At 42.9% G+C, this 19909-nt stretch overlaps 1 protein-coding gene and 1 long non-coding RNA gene across 3 annotated transcripts in view; one reads left to right on the top strand and one right to left on the bottom strand.

Moving 5' to 3' along the window:
- ano6 (anoctamin 6) overlaps positions 1-14174 on the bottom strand; it is a 174324-nt gene extending 160150 nt beyond the window's left edge. For both annotated transcript variants that reach the window (XM_059978490.1, XM_059978491.1), the window contains exon 1: positions 13354-14174. In XM_059978490.1, the coding sequence (XP_059834473.1) occupies positions 13354-13408 (55 nt within the window). In that variant the 5' untranslated portion in view covers positions 13409-14174. The remainder of the gene's footprint in view (positions 1-13353) is intronic.
- LOC132398700 (uncharacterized) lies at positions 13781-15360 on the top strand. Its single transcript, XR_009513772.1, has 2 exons — positions 13781-13917; positions 14173-15360. It is a non-coding gene; the product is annotated as an uncharacterized LOC132398700 (long non-coding RNA).
- Positions 15361-19909: the final 4549 nt, after the last annotated feature.

Raw genomic sequence — 19909 nt, 5'->3', positions numbered from 1 at the left:
GCCTCAGTTAGGTTCAGAAGCTATTTTGCAGCAGTACACAAGTCAGATGGAACATTGGACCTGAGCCCAGACCCACTGAGATCAAAAGAACTGAACAACAACAGGAGGAAAGAAAGCAGTGCAAAGGAACAGATGGACAGCCTTATTTTCAGTATCTCATACCATCTGAAGATTTAAGTATTTCTTGTCTGTGCTTGTGTCCAGTACATTAACAGCTGAAAGAACATTCAATGTTAAGTCTGCCCTGCTGCTTCTTCCCTTGGTAACAATGGTTTTACAGAGTCTACAGAAACACATAGTACTTAAAACCGGAAAGATTTCTTAAGTAAAGCTGAACTTGGAAATAATAGGTTAGTAGTTTTTTTTATATCTACTTATTACTTTGCAAAAATGGATTTTTCATGAAATATAAAATATAAAGTACATACTTATCATTATATCAGGGGCAAACTCGAAAGTTCCTCCAAGTAGGCCACAACCTTGTCATGGTTTGGAGGCTTGTGTGCCTCAATGACCCGGAGAGATACTACGGCTGGAGACAGATCTTTATGCTTCGACTCTTGGTAGAGTTGCCCAGGTCAAACAGGTCAAAGGGTAGAGCCAGACTAGATGCGGTCCACTGGACTTACAGGTTCGAGGGTTCAGCTCAGGGCTAACAACCCTGACCGGTAAAATAAAACTGTGACAGCAACAGCAATGAAGAATCCTTCTGCATCTGAGAGCGACGGTATTCCTGAGTCTCCACCTGGGACTTGCATGACTGACAGTGTGAAAACCAAGCTACTGACACAATGAAGGAAGCCCTGAGCAGCACCAGAGATGGAGGACTTCATTGCTGCCCTGAACGTCAGAGGCGTTATGGGCAGTAGAGAGAAAATCAAAAGTTAAACCAATTAGTATTGCTTAGAGATGGTCAAACTTCCAACTTCATCAGCATCTCCAACAATAAGGAAAGAGTTAAAATTCATAAAAATTACATGAATTGCAATGTGTCACATGACTAACAGATTCAAATTTTCCACAGAAATGACCTGGGAATATAAATCAAGTATTGATTTGTCTCCGGCAACAAAACTTTTAAACAGTTATGATGAAACTGAGCACTAACTAAACAATTTGCCAGCACTGCAGCTGCTTGAGTATTTTGCAATGTGACTGATATAATGGGTAAGCACTGCCAGATGTGTATTCTGATGGGATTTACAACCATGATCATGGGTGGGGCATGGATTGTGAAAGAATGCATCAGAATCACTAAACTTCCCTTAATGTTTGGAACTTCACCAAAACTGCAAACCATAGAGACAAGGACATTTTAACAACCCTTTATTAATCAGAGTGTAAACTTTTATTGCTGAAGATATCAGAGAGCATAATGACCAACAGCAACCATATTCAAAGAGAACTTGTGTATTTATTGAGATACAGCGTGGACTACTGTCCCTTCGAGCCACGCTGTACAACAACCCCTGATTTAACCCTAGCCTAATCACAGGCCAATTTTAGGTGGCATAGTAGCGTAGTGGTTAGCACAATACTTTACAGTACCAGCGACCTGGGTTCAATTCCCACCACCGTATGTAAGGAGTTCCTATGTTCTTCCCCCTGATGGCATTGGTTTCTTCTGGGTACACCACAGTCCGAAGACATTTGGGTTGGGAAATTAATTGGTCATGGTAAATTGTCATGTGATTAGGCTAGGTTTAAATTGGAGGTCGCTGGGTGGCGCCGTTTGAAGGACCACAAGGGCCTATTCCACACTGTATCTAAAAAAATGCACAATCACCAATTAACCTTCTAACAGTATGTCTTTGGACTGTGGGAGGAAACCCACACGTTCGCAGGGAGGACCTACAAACAGAGGGCCCCAGGAATGAACTCCGAACTCTGACACCCCGAGCTGTAATAATGTCATGCTAGCCGCTACACTACAGTGGCACCTATCCAAATGCTACAGAGACCAGCAGACTTGCAGAACGATCTACAGGTCACAAATTTCTCACAACCTGTTACGCCACTCTTGAAATGGGGTTCAACAATCATGTCCTGAATTAAACTGTGGTATTTCAACCCGAGGATTCTGTTGCTAGCAACAGTGCATGGAAAAATAATTCCACAGCCAGAGGATGGGACATTCCATTGGGACATCTTTTTAAGTTGTTTTAGAACGTTGAAGCACTTGATCTTCCAAAAGACAAACTTTAATGTTAGCTGCGTTTGTTGGACTGCTCAGTCCACTTCTACTTTTTTACTGCAGCCTGCAATGAGATGTCTTTCGCAAGTAATGTGGATACACCTGACTTCATAAACAAGAGAAAATCTGCAGATGCTGGAAATCCAAGCAACGCACACAACATGCTGGAGGAATTCAGCAGACAAGGCAACATCTATGGAAAGGAGTAAACAGTCAACGTTTTGGGGTGAAACCCGTCATCAGGACTGGAGAAAAAAGATGAGAAGCAAGAGTAAGTAGGTGAGGAGAGGGGAGGAAGAAATACAAGGTAGCGGGTGATAAGTGAAACCATAAGAGTGGGAGGGGTAAAGTAAAGAGCTGAGAAGTAGAGTGGTGAAAAGGGGTCAGAGAAGGGGGAACCTGATAGGAGAGGACATAAAGTCATGGAAGAAAAGGAAGGAGGAGGTGCACCAGAGAGAAGTGATGGACAAGTAAGGAGATAAGGTGAGAAAGGGAAATGGGAATGCGAATAGTGAAGTGGAGGAGACATGGCCTTCTATCCTCTCCTATCAGATTCCCCTTTCTCCATCCCTTTATCTCTTTCACCAATCGACTTCCCAGCTCTTTACCTCACCTCTCCACCCCTCTCGGTTTCACCCATCACCCGCTACCTTGTATTTCTTTTCCCCTCCTCCCCCCACCTTCTTTCGCTGGCTTCTCATCTTTTTTCTCCAGTCCTGCCAAAAGGTGTCAGCCTGAAACGTTGCCTATACTCTTTTCCAGAGGTGCTGCCTGGCCTGCTGAGTTCCTCCAGCATTTTGCGTGTGATGCCTGACTTCATATCTGACTTGGCCCCCACATTTTCCCCAAGGAACTCTTTATACTCAGTCTTTGTTACAGAATGATAGCTCTGAAATGGAAACAGAAATGTACAGATATTAAAGCAGCATCAGTGCAGAAAGAAACAAAAAGTTAGAATTTAAAACTGATGAAGGCCCTCATTCATCATCACCAAAACTGTTTTTTTTCTGGGATCTTGCCTTTTGACTACACAACAGTAATACTTACTCCTAAACTGCCATGTATTTAATATTTCAACAATATTTCAGTAATCTTGTGTATATATTGTTTGATAAAGCATTCTTGTTTGTTTAAAGAATTCATGTATATGTATAAATATATGAATTGCATACATCATCACATTTACATTGAGAGAGAATGTAAACCTCTCAAGTCTACATTATTTCATGTGATACATATGCACCTCGCTTAAAGTAAAGATGAAGCCAGACCCAGATTCCCAGACTCCTGTGTTTTCTTGGAAGTAATTTAATGTGTTGAAGTTACAAAACAAAACAAAAACTAATTCACTGTCTTCACTCAATGAGGTTTTGAAGAGATTAATTGGATGTCAGTTTAATGCAAATCATCTTCATTGTGAATGTTAAGATTTCTACAAGCAATTTTCCTTGAGGAGTCCTCATTACATATGATAATCAGCTTAGGGCCCATCTACATCTCTTCTCATTTTCAAAAACCTCTCAAGTTTACATTATCTCTGTCTTCACTCCTAATCTCCCCTTTTTCACGTCAGTTTTCCTCTTCATCATCATTGTGCAGTGTTGTATGACGTGGGCGATCGTGGTCTTTCAATGCCCATGACTGTTACTGGCTACTTTTTTTCTACAGAAGTGGTTTGCCATTGCCGCCTTCTGTGCAATGTCTTTACAAGATAGGTGACCCATCAATACTCTTCAGAGATTGCCTGCCTGGTGTCAGTGGTCGCATAATCAGGACTTGTGATCTGCAACAGCATCTCATACAACCATCCAGCACCTGCTTGCATGGCTTCATGTGACTCTGATCAGGGGATAAGCAGGTGCTGCACATTGCCCAAGGGAGACCCGTTGGCTAACGGAGGGAAGGAGCACCATACACCTTCTTTGCTAGATACATATCTCTACCCTGCCACCCATTTTGCTCATGTTGTTTGTATTAAATAGGACCCTGACTACTTGCTCCATTCTCCGGTGCAATCACAACTGAACATACAAACAGAAGAATAAGGAAGAACTTGTATCTGCTCAATTATTCAATCACAAACAGCTGACCTAATTTCTGTTTCTTGTCCTTGTTCTGAAGTCATGCAGAGTGGAATCAGTCTCTTCGACCCAAACCTAAACACAAGAGATTCTGCAGCTGCTGTACATCTTCAGCAATACCCACAATGTGCTGGAGAATCTCAACAAGTCAGGCAGCATCAATGGTGAGGAATAAACAGTCCATTCTTGGGTGGTGGGGTGGAGATTCAAATCCACCAAAGGAGGTGTAAGGTGCTCCTTCTCTCCATTAGCCTGTAGGTCACCCTTGAGCAAGGTATAGCACCTATGTAGCCCCGCCACCAGATCAAGGTCATGTGAAACCATGGGAGCAGGTGGTGGATGGTCGTATGAGCAACTGGTGCATATCACGTCTTGGTTCTGCAACCACTGACGCCAGACAGACAATCTCTGCACAGTATTGATAATGGCTGGGATCACCCGTCTTGTAAAGACACTGCCCAGAAGAAGGCAAAGGCTAAACACTTCCATTGAAAATTTGCCCAGAACTATCATGGTTCACATCACACCCACATCATATGACACGGCATATAATGATGTGAAGGCTCTTAGCTTGAAATATCAATTATTTATTCCTCTCCATAGATGCTGCCTGACCTGCTGGGTTCCTTCAGCCCTTTCTGAGTGTTCCTTCAGCACAAAGAGTCCTCAAACACAAAAATGATTACAATACCTCAAACAGCTCAAGATCTCTGTGATCGGTGAACTTAGCTTCAAACACCATTTCCTCCCATATACACCTGACTCTTGGTGGTATCTCACCACATTCCCATCATGCATCCACTAACATCAAAACTCAGGAGCAAATAAGAAAATGCTGAAGTAACGCAACAGGTCAGGAAGCATCTGTAGCATCAAGTCCTGAGCAACATCGACTACCTCCCTGTCCCTACAGATGCAACTGACCTCCTGAATTCCTCCATCAGTTTTTTTTCTTACACTCTAAACTCACATTAGTCAGATATACATACAAAATCCAGATGCAAATGCAACAGTCACCAAATAAACCTCATGACATTTAGTTTCACTTCCCTTTACCTTGCAGGGCAGGATGGCACACCCAGATGCAGTGAGATCTAATCAAAGGATGCTTACTCATCCTAATTGCATCGAAGTGTCTGTGCCGGGGTGTTATGGGGTTACCTACTGCCAGCCACTTGTCATATGAGGAGCCTTTGATGGCTCTGGGCCTTTACTCACTGGAATTCAGATGAATAAAGTGGGGGGATCTCATTGAAACCTATCGAATGTTGAAAGGCCACGATAGATTGGATGTGGAGCAGATGTTTCCTATTGTGGGGGAGTCTAAGACCAGAAGATAGAGCCTCAGAACTGAGTGACGTCCATTTAGAATGGAGATGATTTCTTTAGCCAGAGAGTGATGAATATGTGGAATTCGTTGCCAAAGGTGGCTGTGGAGACCAAGTCACTGGGTATATTTAAGGCTTAGATTGATAGATTTGTAGTTAGTAAAGGCATGAAGGGAGATGAGGAGAAGGCAGGAGATTGAGGCTGGGAGGGAAAATGGATCAGCCATGAAGAAATGGTAGAGAAGACTTGATGGGCTAAATGGCCTAATTCTGTTCCTATATCTTATGGTCTCATTTAAGTTACCTTCTCCTTTCACTGCTCCGCAATTGGCAATGTATTTGCCAATGGGATAAAATCTGCAAAGCACCTAGATGACGGATGTACGGAAATTAAAGCACATGCTTTGAAATTATCTTTCCCCTGTAGAATGTGATGAGGATGGGGGGTGGGAGATGGACTTTCCTCAGCCTTCGTGAAAAGTAGAGACGCTGCTGGGCTTTCTTTGCTATGGAGCTGGTGTTAAGGGACCAGGTGAGATTCTCCGTCAGGTGAACACCAAGAAATTTGGTGCTCTTTATGATCTCTACCGAGGAGCTAACATCCTGTCATGCTTACTTAGAATTTTATGAACTTCAGTGAGATCCCTAATCATTCTTCAAATCTCTAAGAAATACAAATTTTTTTTGTATGCTTTTGACAGAACAACTATTCATCTCAGGAAAGAGTTTAGTGAATCTCAGCCTCCAATGCCAGTACAACACACTCCAAGGTCAGCTTCACTAACGTGCTGTATAGTTGTAACAATGCTTTTCTGTTTCTAAGTGGACACAGAATTGAGAGATCTATGAGTTGAGCCAGTTGATTTGAGAAGATGAAGAGTTGTGGTCAATCACAACATGACAATAATAAGCCACTCCTGATGGGGGGAGGTTATATTTGTAACTTCAAAAATTAAACTAATTCAAAGGAAGGCCTGGGAGTCCAAAATGCGAGTCTAACTTTGGACTTACTTTATGTGAGGCGCACGAATATCACGTGGTCACATTATGACATATACAATTTATGAATTTTTACATATAACCCATAATTAATTATTTAAGAATGCTTAATTAAACTATATATATATATATAAACAAGATGACTCCATTATTACTGAAATATTAATTACGCAACAGGAGGTTCTTCACCTCCACTACCATATTATTCCGCCTTTTATCCCTTTCCTTTCCAGTCCTATTGGAGAGTTGATTGAAGTATAATTTGGTGGAGGCGGGCACAATTCAAATGCAAATTACCTGCATACCAATGAGTCATGGTACCCAAAACAATGAAAAATGTTGCCAATTAATCACAACTCAATGATGTTACGGGAGAAAAAGAGGTTTTTCTGATTTGGTTATTGACTGTAAAATTTGTATTTTCAAAGATTCGAAGTATATTTATTATCAAAGTCTGTATGCAGTACACAAGCCTGAGATTTGTCTTCCCCACAGACAGCCATGAAACAAAGAAAACCATGGAACACGTTCAAAGAAAAATCATCAAACCCCCCCACCAACCTCCATGCACCAATAAAAAACAATTCATGCAAACGGCAAAAAAAGATCAAAAACGCAAAATATAAAACATCAACCGAGAAAGTCATCGAGAGAGTCCAGGCATGTTCCGTTCAGCTCAGTTCATCTCAATCTAGCGCTGTGATGCTCATTATCTGCAGGCCACCATGATCAAAACAGCAACAAAATAAGAACTGGCCAGAAACCACACACACTTCATAACATCATTACTTCTGCAGATTTAGAAGAATGAATGGGGATCTCATAGAAGTACATGAAGTTCTAAGAAGGCCTCATGGGGTTAATGTTAAGGTGTGAGTGGGAGAGTCTGAAAAGAAAATACATGGTCACAGAATATAAGAACCTCTGTTTTGGTACAACATAGACTTCCATAGATGTTGCTTTCCTTATACATTATCAACCAGCAAACAGATTCTTCTGCAACAAACGCAGAAAATTCACATCATTAATAATGAATCAGATACATTATTCCATCTTATTTCTATTTTAAGCAATTTTCGGTTACATTAACAAAATCTTTGAATAACTTGTCAATAAGTATTCCAGGTTAAAAGATAACACAATCAGTTATACGATCTTTCTGACTTCGTCTTTAAAAACAGTATTACTTGGATTGGCACTTGCTGTCAAAAGCTAATCATCCGATAGCAATACATTTTGGTCACATTTGCTTCAATTATAATGCAATATTTGCTTGTAATTGTCCACAAGAACACATACTCAGCAGCCAATATTCCAGGCACCTAATAAAGTAGTTCCTGTACCCAATAAGGTGGCTATTGAGTGTATCTTTGTGGTCTTGTGCTGCTCTAGCACATCCAGTGCAAGGTTCTACATATTCTGCATTCAGAGATGCTCCTCTGCACACCACTGTTGTAACACGCCATCAGTTTGTACAGGAAGTCTATTCACTCTCCTCTGACCCCTCTTATTAACAAGGCATTTTTACCCACAGAACTGCAGCTCACTGGATGTTTTTGTTTCTCACATCATTCTATGCAAACTCCACAGCAAGGGTTCCTAGACTTTCTTACGCCATGAACCCCTACCATTAACTGAACGTCCGCAGACTTGCCCTAGAGACTGTTGTGTGTGAAAATCCCAGGAGATCAGCAGTTTCCGGGATACTCCAGTACCACCAATCATTCCACGGTCAATGTCACTTAGATCACATTTCTGCCCCATTCTGATGTTTGGTCTGAACAACAACTGAACCTCTTGATCATGTCTGCATGCTTTTATGCATTGAGTTGTGCTACATGATTGCCTGATTAGCTATTTGCTTTAATAAGGAGGTGTACAGGTACATTTAATAAAATGGCCACTGAGTGTAAGACCATAAGAAATTAGGAGGATGAGTAGTCCATTCAGCATCTCAATCCTGCCCCGTCAGTCAAAATAATCAAAATTGATCTGGCCAGGGCTTATATCCTCATCTGCTCTGGTTCCAAATCATTTGCACTTTCTTGATCTTTCAAAACACTTCTGATCTGTGGTGAAGAACGCCTTGAACCCTCTGTACTTTGTTCATCTGCAATTCCCATGTTGCATTCTCCCCATTCCTCCAAGAGGACTACAACCTTACCGTGAGATTTGGAGACTTCCATACTTCAATGACCCGCAAAGCTATGTTGGCTGGAGTCAAGGCTTTGTGCTTTGGCTCCAGATAGTGTCACCCATGTCAAACAGGTCAAAGGGTAGAGGCCAGGCTAAGAGTGGTGCACCCGTGCTTTGGGTTCAGCTCAGGGTTAACAACCCTGACTGGTAAAACAAAATTGTTACAGAAACGGCAATGAAAAATCCTTCTACATCTGAGAGCGACGGTATTCCTGAGTCTCCACCTGGGACTTGCGTGACTGACAGTATGAAAACTAAAAAGAAGCTACTGACATGATGAAGGAAGCTGTGAACACTATCAGAGATGGAGGACCTTCATTGCTGCCCTAAATGCCAGTGGCATAATGGGGAGCAAGCATTCTCCTCATTTTATTGGTGTGATCATAGGCATCTCTTCTTACTCTTTTGTCTATAAAAGGGAGTTAAACTCCACACTAAACTAGTCCTCAATTATAACAGAATACACCATGTTAAAATAATATTGACACTTAACCATGTCTTTTCTTGATGTCTAACAAAAGAGGGATCATTCACTTCAGTGTACAAACACAAAAGCAGGATATTGTTTAAATGATGCCAGATTGGTTAATGTATATATTTAAAGAGACCTGGCCTTCCTTGGACGCAATCACTCATTGTGGGAGAGAGCAGAGGCACGGTGTGTGTGCTGCAGTCCACGGTGGGTTGGAGCTTGGTCCCTCCCCTTGGCGCAGTCCTCCAGTGTTTGCTAAGTGGAGGAGAAGCTGCATAGTGTTTGCCTGGTGCTGCAACAATGCCAGATGAGGAACTGCTGCAAGCTTGTTCTTGCAGAAACATGGCTCCAGGACAACATCCATGCACCATCAACCTACAGACCACGACACTCAGGGACTTGGGCTATACTACTTTTTTGTGACTGTACAGTATATTTTCTGCGATGGTAACTTTATGTGCTGTGTGTGACTGTTGGTATTGCGTTTTGCACCTTAACCCCAAAGGAACACTGTATTCATGTGTATGGTTGAATGGCAATTAAACTTGAATTCAACTTGACTTGAACTTAGATGCTAACAGCCAGATGCAGCAAGCAGGGTAAATGGCAAGTTAACTTCAGTTGAAAGAAGATTTGTATGTACGATGAGGAGATCTTATCAAGATTATATAGGACCCTGGTGAGATCATATCTTAGCATTGTGTACAGTTTTGCTGTCCTTGCCTGTAAAAAGATATACAGTTAAGATTAATAGACTGCCTCAGATCATTGCAGATTTACAATATGAGGTGAAACTGAATAACCAAGCCCAGTTTCTGCAGAATTTAATAAAATGAAAGGTGATCTCCTTAAAATGTCCAAAAGCCTTCCAAAACTCAAAAGGGTGGATTCAGAGGAAATGTTTCCCTTGGCTGAGGAGCTTGAGAACAAGTACAATTTAGTAAAGTGAAAGGTGATCTCTGTAAAACACTCAAAAGTCTTCCAAGGCTCAAAAGGTCAAGTCAAAGAGGATGTTTCTCTTGGCTGGGGAATTTGAAGATCAAAAAAAAAGTCAAGAAGTAAATTTTATTATCAAAGTACATATACGTCACCATATACAACCCTGAGATTAATTTTCCTGTGGGCATACTCAGCAAATCTATAGAAAAGTAACTATAACAGGATCAATAAAAGATCAGCCAGAGTGCAGAAGACATCAAACTGTGCAAATACAAAAATAAATAGCAATAAATAATGAGAACATGAGATAATGAGATAAAGAGTCCTTAAAGTGAGATCATTGGTTGTGGGAACATCTCAATGGATGGACAAGTTATTCCCTTTGCCCAAGAGCCCGATGGTTGAGGTGTAGTAGTATTGTTCTGGAACTGGTGGTGTGAGTTCTGAGGCGCTTGTACCTTCTACCTGATGGCAACAGTGAGAAGAGAGCTTAATCTTAGAATAACAGGTAGACTGTTTAGAACTGTGATAGGTAAAAATGTCTTCTGTGAGAGAATGGTGAATGTTTGGAATTTTCTAGTCTATAGACATTGACGTCATTCAAAATATAGATTGATAAGTTCCTGAATGCTAGTGGAAGCAAAAGGTATTGACATTGTCCTGCAAAATGGTGCTGAGGTAGGTCGACCATGATGAATAGCAAAGACTCAGATGGCCTGATGTACCACATGGTCCTTATGTTCCTAGGAAGGTAGATTATAAATCTATATAATAGAATTTTTTTGAACCAAATTTCAAAACTAGCCAATTTCCATAGGTCAAGTAATTTAGATCCCTCTCTAAACAATGATATCAATGGGATGTTTTTGCCAATTCAACTCTACATCAATGCTTCCAAGAGGTCATCTTCTATTGTCTCAAACATACTTGTTCCATTACCCACATTTACTGACCATTTTCCCCACTTACACCAACATCTTGTGGGGGGAACACAGCACCAGCCATTTGTGGAGATCATAGTAAAGTTGGACCTAACCTCCTTTGAGGGAAGGAGAGTAAACTTCTGGTTCATTTCCAGTCAGGGAACACTGTTCCACCTCCAGCAATACCCACTTTCTTTCTGATGGCAATTTCACATGCACCTACATGAAATGCAATAACTGCCCTTTAATCTCTTCCCTCCCAACAGCCAGGTATTCTTTCCCTGCTGAAGCAGAGATTCTTTTGTCTGGGTCGTCTCCAGAATCATCCAATTTATCAGCAGCCTGAACACAGGAAGGAGAGTTTTGGAGCGCAGTGGGGGATGGGTGGCTGCTGTGGGACTGCAGGCATTTTCTTCCATGTGGGAATTTGGTCTGTGGTGATAGTGCATCTCGCAGGGAAACCTGAATGGTTGAGTTAAGTCATAAACACAAGATTATCTGCAGATGCTGAAAATCCAGAGCAACAGACAATATATTGGAGGAACTCAGCAGCTCAGGTAGCATACGTGGAAAGGAGTAAACAGTCAATGTAGGCATCTATAGGAAGAAGCACTGTTGACATTTTGGGCCGAAACCTTTCGTCAGTATGAAGGGTCTTGGCCCGAGACGTCAACAGTGCTTCTTCCTACAGATACTGCCTGGCCTGCTGCATTCCACCAGCATTTTGTGTGTGTTGCTTGAATTTCCAGCAACTGCAGATTTCCTCATGTTCGCGTTTTTAAACCGTCAATATTTTTGGCCAAGACTCTTCATCAGGACTGGAAAGGAAAGGGGAAGAAACCAGAATAAGAAGGTGGGGGAGATAAAGGTGTACAAGGTGGCAGGTGATAGGTGAGACAAGATGGGAGGGAGGGTGATGAAGTGAGAAACTGGGAGGTGCTAAGTGGGAAAGGTTAAGGGCTGAAGAATAAGGTATCTATAAGGAGAGGATAGTCAACCACGGGACAAGGGAAAGGAGAAGTACTAGAGGGAGGGGAAGGGTGAGGGAGGTGAAGGGAGGGGTGGAGAGTTAACAGGGGAGAGAGAATGGAGAATGGAAAAGAGTGAAAGCAGAGGAGGGGGGAAGAATTATTGGAAGTTGGAGAAATCATTGTTCAGGGTGTCAAGTTGGCAGCTACCCAAACAGAATATGAGATGTTGATCCTCCAATCTGACGGTGGCTTCATCATGGCAGTTGAGGTCATGCATGGACATGTCATAGTCACGGGGAAATTCCATGTACGGAATGAAGGTGCTTAACAAAGTAGGTCCCTTTATCAGGTGGTGGCATTTCCAACATGTGAATTGTTTGGTTTACAGACAGTTCTCAGGAATGGCACCCTACAGAATTCCTGTATTTCTTCCAGATTGGTACATATTATCTGTTCGCCTCCATGTGAAAGACACCAAACTATTTCAGAGAGCCAGCATCCTGCGATAACCACAAGCTTTATTCGCCTGTCAGTTAATTGCTCATCCATGCCAATACTGGCCTTTCCATCTGCAGCCTCTTACATTGTTCCAACATAGTCAACATGCAAGCAAGGTGGTCTGAAGGACAACACCTCATTGTTGGCTGAGAATTGTCACTCTTTAGGACTGAGTGTTCAACAGATTCAGAGAACCAACATTTCCAGTTACGTATCTCAGAACTGGGAACATTCACCAAAGGCACAGGAGCAGAGTTAAACCAATGGACCATGGAGTAATATTCACCATTTCATCGTGGCTGATTTATTATACCACTCAATCCCATTTTCCTGTCTTCTCTCCATAAGCTTTGATGTCCTGACTAATCAAGGACCACTTTAAATATACCCAATGACTTGGCCTTCACAACCGTCTGTGGCAATGAATTCCCCAGATTCACCACCCTCTGGCTAAAGAAATTCCTCCTCATCTCTGTTCCAAAGGGTCTTCCTTTAAAGAGTCCCCGGCTGTAAGAACCATCCAGGGTCTTTCACTCACCACGGATGCTGTCTGACCTACTGAGTTCTTTCACTCAAGAGTTAAATGTGTTCACACAGGGCGGGAACATTTTCCCATACCCCGCGCTGCCGATTCCCACTGGAGATGACCAGCTGGAAATGGTCAACAGTGAATTTGCTCCAGAGTTTTGTTTTTCCACTTTAGAACAACGCGAAATTGCGAAATTGTAAGCATTTAACCAGAGATGACTCACCGTCAGGAAATACTTCCATTTCCAACTGATCCTCGTCCGAATCAAAGCTACTCATCTCTGCAGTTGTACTGGTAACAGCGTCGGGGAAGAAAACCGGCCCGGCGAAAGCAGAGAGGAGAAAACACGCCCTACAAACGAGAGAAGGATTCGGCCCTTGATTTCCAGGTGATTACAGGAGACTCAAACTCTAAATCAAGACCAGGCACTGGTATCCCATCTTCGTCCGGAGAAAACAGCTGCGCGTTGCGAAGACCGAGTTGACGCAGCACAAAAGGGAGTTCAGGAGGAGAGGTTTCCGCAAACAAAGTTTTGAAGGGCTCCGTCCCAGCGAACCTCACTGCCGAGCCCAACCGCCGACTATGAGCCCTGCCTATCCGTGGGTGTGTACTTATTAGTTTGCATTGTTCCCGCCTATCTGGTGTAGCACAAGCAAATAGAGAGGTTGCTGGAGTGTCGGAGCCGACCTCGCGAAGTGGAGCTGGTGTGTAATGCCAACACCTTGTCGGGAGCCAGCGTTCCCACTGCTAACTTCGGTCGAGGAGAATCCTGTCACTTCTAAACAAGGTGCTGTCACCACGTGGGGGAACGCATTATACTCGGACGGAATACGTAGTTGGAGCCCTGTTAACACCGACATCTTGCGAGCAATAAGCGGATTTTGTGACAGCCTGTCGTGAGGATTTTTTAAATTTAGAGATTTAGCGATGTAACTGGTCCTTCCGGACCGACAAACGCCGCCCACTTAAGCTACTAACCCGAACAATGAGCCCTGAAGAAGGGTCTCGGCCCGAAACGTTAACAGTTTACTCTCTTCCACAGATGCTGCCTAACCTGCTGCGGTCCTCCAGCTTTTTGTGTGTGTTGGCTTTGGATTTCCAGCATTTGCAAACTTTCTCGTGTTTGTAACGTACTGACCCGTACGTCTATGGGATGTGGGAGGAAACCAGAGACCCATGTGGTGACGGGGAGAATGTACCAACTCTTTACAGTCAGAGCGGGAACTGAATCCGGGCGCTGGAGCTTTAATCTGTGTACGCTACGGTGCTGCCCTCTACATTAAAGTAGATTCCGTCAGTTATCTTTGGATCTCTGGTGATAGAAGTGAACTTGGACACAACTTCCTTAGAGGAAGCAGAGGCACTCAATGTCAGTAAGACAAAAGAGGTGATTGTTGGCTTCGGGGTGGTGGTGGGGGGTTTAAGACAAAGGAACACATACCAATCCTCATAGAGGGATCGGAAATGGAGAGAGCGGTTTCAGGTTCCTGGGTGTCAACATCTCATTTGGTCTAACTTGGTCCCAACGCATCGATGCAGTTTTAAAGAAGGCGAGACAGTGGCTATACTTCACTAGGAGTTTGAGGAGATTTGGTATGCCAACAAATACACTCAAAAACTTCTGTAGATGTACTGTGGAGAGCATTCTGACAGGCTGCATCACTATCTGGGGGGGTGGGGGGGACTGCTGCACAGGACTGAAAGAAGCTGCAGAGGTTTGTAAATCTAGTCAGCTCCATCTTGGGTACTAGTCTACAAAGTACCCAGGACATCTTTAGGGAGCAGTGTCTCAGAAAGGGAGCGTCCATTATTAGGACCTCCAGCACCCAGGACATGCCCTTTTCTCACTGTTACCATCAGGTAGGAGGTACAGAAGCCTGAAGACACACACTCAGTGATTCAAGAACAGCTTCTTCCCCTCTGCCATCCGATTCCTAAATGGACATAGTGTCCAAGGGTTCAAACTCACTTTTTTAGTATATATTATTTCTGTTTTTACACAATTTTAATCTATTCAATATACATATACTGTAATTGATTTACTTATTATTTTTTCTATATTATCATGTATTGCATTGAACTGCTGCTGCTAAGTTAACAAATTTCATGACACATGCCGGTGATAATAAACCTGATTATTACCAGGGTCCTGGAGGAACATTGTTTCCTTTTTACTATGTACTGTACCAGCAGTTATGGTTGAAATGATAATAAATGTGACTTGACTTGATTCTGATTCTGATTAATGGGCAACCTCTGATGTGGGAACTCAGTCTATTTAATCCAAACTCCTGTTAAGAAATACATTAGACTTAGAACCAATTTACAACATGGCCCACAGTAAGCTTCGTATGAACCACATGTCAGGTAAACTTGGTGCCACCTGCTTGAGGGGAATACAGTTATGAGAATCTTAGAGCTAGCTTTTAGTTGGAGAACACAAATAGGTTACACTTAGACCATTGGTAGGAGTACCCAGTAACCTCAATGTCCTAGACAGAGACTGCAAATTTAGACTCTTTGTGGAAGTTTACTAGACTTAGAGCCACCCCTTGTGGTAGAACAGAATAAACTCAATGACTATCCTCGATGAATACAGTAATTCTTTTTGTGGAGGAGCGTAAATTCAGTATCAATTTCCAAGAAGTAGTGAGTGTTTGGGTGGCGGGGTGGAGTACGTCTGTACCAAAGGAGACGTAAGGCGGTCTTTCCCTCTGCTAGCCTGCAGGTCACCCTTGGGTGGGGTATAGAACCCCCCCCCCCCCACCCCCGGGCCCCTGGGTCAAGTGAAGCCATGGGAGCAGGCAGTGGATGGTCATATGAGCTGCTGGTGCATATCACAAGTCTTGGTTATGCGACCACTGATGCCAGGCAGACAATCTCTGAAGAGTGATGGTAATGGCTGGGGTCACCCGTCTTGGAAAGACACTACCCAGAAGAAGGTAATGGCAAGCCACTTCAAATGCCAATTAACCTGCTGACTGTGCACACCTTTGGAACATGGGAGGAAACCCGAGCAGTCATGGGAAGAACATGAAAACTCTTTACGGTGATGGAATTGGACGTAGGTTGCCTTTGTTGTAAAAGCGTTACATCAACCATTGTGCTACAGTGATGCTCTGTGTGAAACAGGCCCTTCAGCCCAATGGCTCCATGCTGACCATCAACCACCCATTTACACTAATCCCATCTTTTTATTCCTTTATTCTCCCAATTTTCTTATAACAGCCAGGCGAAACCCAAATGGCCAGAAGGAGAATGTGCAAACTACACACACACACACACACACACACACACACACACACACACACACACCACCCCTCCCCCCCAAGGGTTGTAAGAGCCACGCACCTGTTCTCTATCTGCATTGCATTCTGTGCTGCTGGTTTATTATGGTTACTGGTTACATTAGTAGGGGTGTGGTGAAAGCAAAGGGAATAAATCACGTATTCATGTTTTGTTCATTGCAGTTTGTTGTAACTGGGGACTGGTGGAGGTTGTATCTTTTGCCAACCGCTCAATAATACTGAGCTCACACTTGGGTATGCCTAAATTTCATCTCTTCAAGATTGTATGTCTGTTAATTCTTAATAAAGGAGCAAGTACATATCCTCAAATTTTGGAGCAATCATTATTATTGAGGGTGTGACATGCAAGTATAACAAATCTGTAGGGTTGCTGGCAGTGGCAATTGTTTTGGTTTGGTTTGGCCTCTATGCTGTTTCTGGCATTCTGGAGGAACATTGTAATGGTAGAGGTTGTGAAGGATCACTTTCCAAGTGGTGCACGGGGTGGGAGTGGGGGCGGGGGAGTAGTTAAACCAGAGAAAGAGGGGGTTGGGGACCAGAGCACCAGAACAGGTAGTGGAATGGTTATGGAGAAAGATGTTATTAAGCCCATGTACAAAGGCAAGAATCAAAAGAATGAGCATTGTGAGACACATGTTCTGAGTGTCATTTCTTGAAGTGCAAGGAGTATTGTGGGAATGGCAAATGAGCTTGGTGTATGACTCAGCAACGGGATTCTGATATTGTTGCCGTTAATGAGACTTGGTTGCAGGAGGGGCAGGACTGGCAGCTCAATGATCTGAGGCTCTGTTGTTTAGAAATGGTATAGTGAGAGGGATTAAAGGGGGAGGAGTTGTCTTTCTAGTCAGGGGAAAAAGATCACACAGTTCTCAATCAGGACAGACTGGAGAGCTCGTCTAGTCAGGTTTTATTAGTAGAAATGAGGAGTAAGAAAGGTATGACCACATTAATGGGATGATATTATAGACCACCCAACAGTCTGCAGGATTTAGAGGAGCACATTTGCAGAGAGATCACAGACTTTTGCAAGAAACATAAGGTTGTGACAATCGGTGATTTTCACCTTTCCACATATTGATTGAGACTCCCATACTGTAAAAGGGCTGGATGGGAAAGAGTTTGTCAAATGTGTTCAGGAAAGTTTCCTTAATCAGTACATAGAGGTCCCAACTAATGAGAGTGTGATACTAGATCTCCTATTAGGAATCGAGACAGTATAGATGACAGAAGTTTGTGTGGGGGAGCACTTTACATCTAGTGACCACAATGCCATTAGTTTCAAGGTCATTATTGAAAAGGTCTGGTCCTCAGGTTCACATTCTAAATTGGAGAAAGGCCAATTTTGATATTGTCAGCAAGGATCTGGCAAATGTGGATTGGGACGTGTTGGTTTCTGGTAAAGATAGACTTCATAACTGGGAGACCTACAAAAGTGAAATTTTGAGAGTGCTGTACAGAGTTTGTATGTTCCTGTCAGAATGAAAGGCAAGTACTGTATAACAGGTTTAGGAACATTGGCTTTTGAGAGATAGTGAAGCCCCAGTTAAGAAAAAGAAGGAGGTGCATAGTAATACAGGCAGGCAGGAACTAATAAGGTAATTAAGGAGTATAAGAAATGCAAGAGAACACTTAAGAAGGAAATCAGGTGCGCTAAATGAAGTCACATGGTTGCTCTAGCAGACAAGGTGAAGGAGAATCCTAAGGGTTTCTACAGATACATTAAGAGTAAAGGGATAACAAGGGACAAAATTGGTCTTCTGGAAGATCAGATCTATGTGTGGAATGGAAAGAGCTGGGGGAGATCTTAAATAATTTTTTTGCATCTGTATTTACTCGGAAGACAGACTCGCGTCAACAGATGTGAGACAAAGCAGCAGTGAGGTCATGGACCCTTAACAGATTACAGAGGAGGAGGTGTTTGCTATCTTGAGGTAAGTTACGGTGGATAAATCCTCAGGGCCTGACAATGTGTTCCCTCGGACCCTATGGGAGGCCAGTGCAGAAATTGCCGGGGTCAAAGCAGAGATATTTAAACCATTGTTAGCCACAGGTGAGGTGCTGGAGGATTAGAGATTCCAGGACAACTGATGTTCAGTTGTTTAAGAAAGGCTCTAAGAATAATCCAGTGAGCTTATAGGCCGGTGGGTGTGACATCAGTAGCTTTATTGGAAATTATTCTCAGGGACCAGATATATAAGTATTTGGATAGTCAGGGACTGATTAGTGAACATCAATGTGGATTTGTGTATGATAAGTCATATCTAACCAATTTTATAGAGTCTTTTGAGGAAGTTACCAGGAAAGTTGATGAAGGCAAGGCAGTGGATGTTGTCTACATGGACTTTAGCAAGGCCTTTGACAAGGTCACTCATGGGAGGTTGGACAAGTAGCTTCAGTCACTCAGCATTCAGGGTGATGTAATAAATTGGATTAGACATTGGCTTTGTGGGAGAAGCCGGGAAGTGGTTGTAGATAGTTGCCTCTCTAATTGGAGGCCTGTGACCAGTGGTGTGTCACGTAGGGATCGATGTTGGGTCCATTGTTGTTTGTCATCTATATCACCATTCTGGATGATAATGCAGTTAACTGGATCAGCAAATTTGCAGATGACCCCAAGATTGGGGAATGTAGTAGATAGTGAGGAAGACTATCAAAGCTTGCAGTGAGATTTGGACTAGTTGGAAAAATGAGCTGAAAAATGGCAGATAGAATTTAATGCAGACAGGTGTGAGGTGTAACACACACTAAATGCTGGAGGAACTCAGCAGGCCAGGCAGCATCTATGGTAAGGTGTATACAGTCTATGTTTTGGGCCAAGGCCCTTCATCAGGACTGGAAAAAAGAGTTGAGAAGTTGGAGTAAGAAGGTGAGGGGAGAGGAGAAAGAAGTACATCAGCCTTCATAATTCAAGTATATAGTACAGGAGATGGGATGTTATGTTGACATTGTATAAGACATTGATGAGGCCTAATTTGGAGTATTGGAAAGATGTCAATAAGAGTGAAAGAGTGCAGAGAAAATTTCCAAGGATGTCGCAGGGACACGAGGACCTGAGCTATAGGGAAATGTTGAATAGGTTAGGACTTTATTCCCTACTGCGTAGAAGAATGAGGGGAGGTATACAAAGTGATGAGAGCTATAGATAGGGTAAATGCAAGCAGGATTTTTCCACTGAGGTTGGGTGAGACTACAACCAGTTAAGGGTGAAAGCTGTAATGTTTGAGGGGAACATGAGGAGGAACTTCTTCGTTCATGGTCATGAGAGTGTGGAATAAGCTGCCAATGCAAGAGTGGCTTCAGGGCTAATTTCAACATTTAAGAGAAGTTTGGATTGGCACACGGATGTGAGGAGTATCGAGGGCTATGGTCCAGGTGCGGGTTGATGGGACTAGGCAGAATAGTGGTTCAGCACAGACAAGTTGGGCCAAAGGGCCTGATTCTGTGCTGTAGTATTCTATGACGATAACTCTA

Source organism: Hypanus sabinus, chromosome 8 (genome assembly GCF_030144855.1).
Source record: "Hypanus sabinus isolate sHypSab1 chromosome 8, sHypSab1.hap1, whole genome shotgun sequence".
NCBI classification, from domain to species: Eukaryota; Metazoa; Chordata; class Chondrichthyes; order Myliobatiformes; family Dasyatidae; genus Hypanus; species Hypanus sabinus.
Note: the sequence above shows the minus strand (reverse complement) of the source record. Positions and strands in the feature narration are given on the sequence as shown.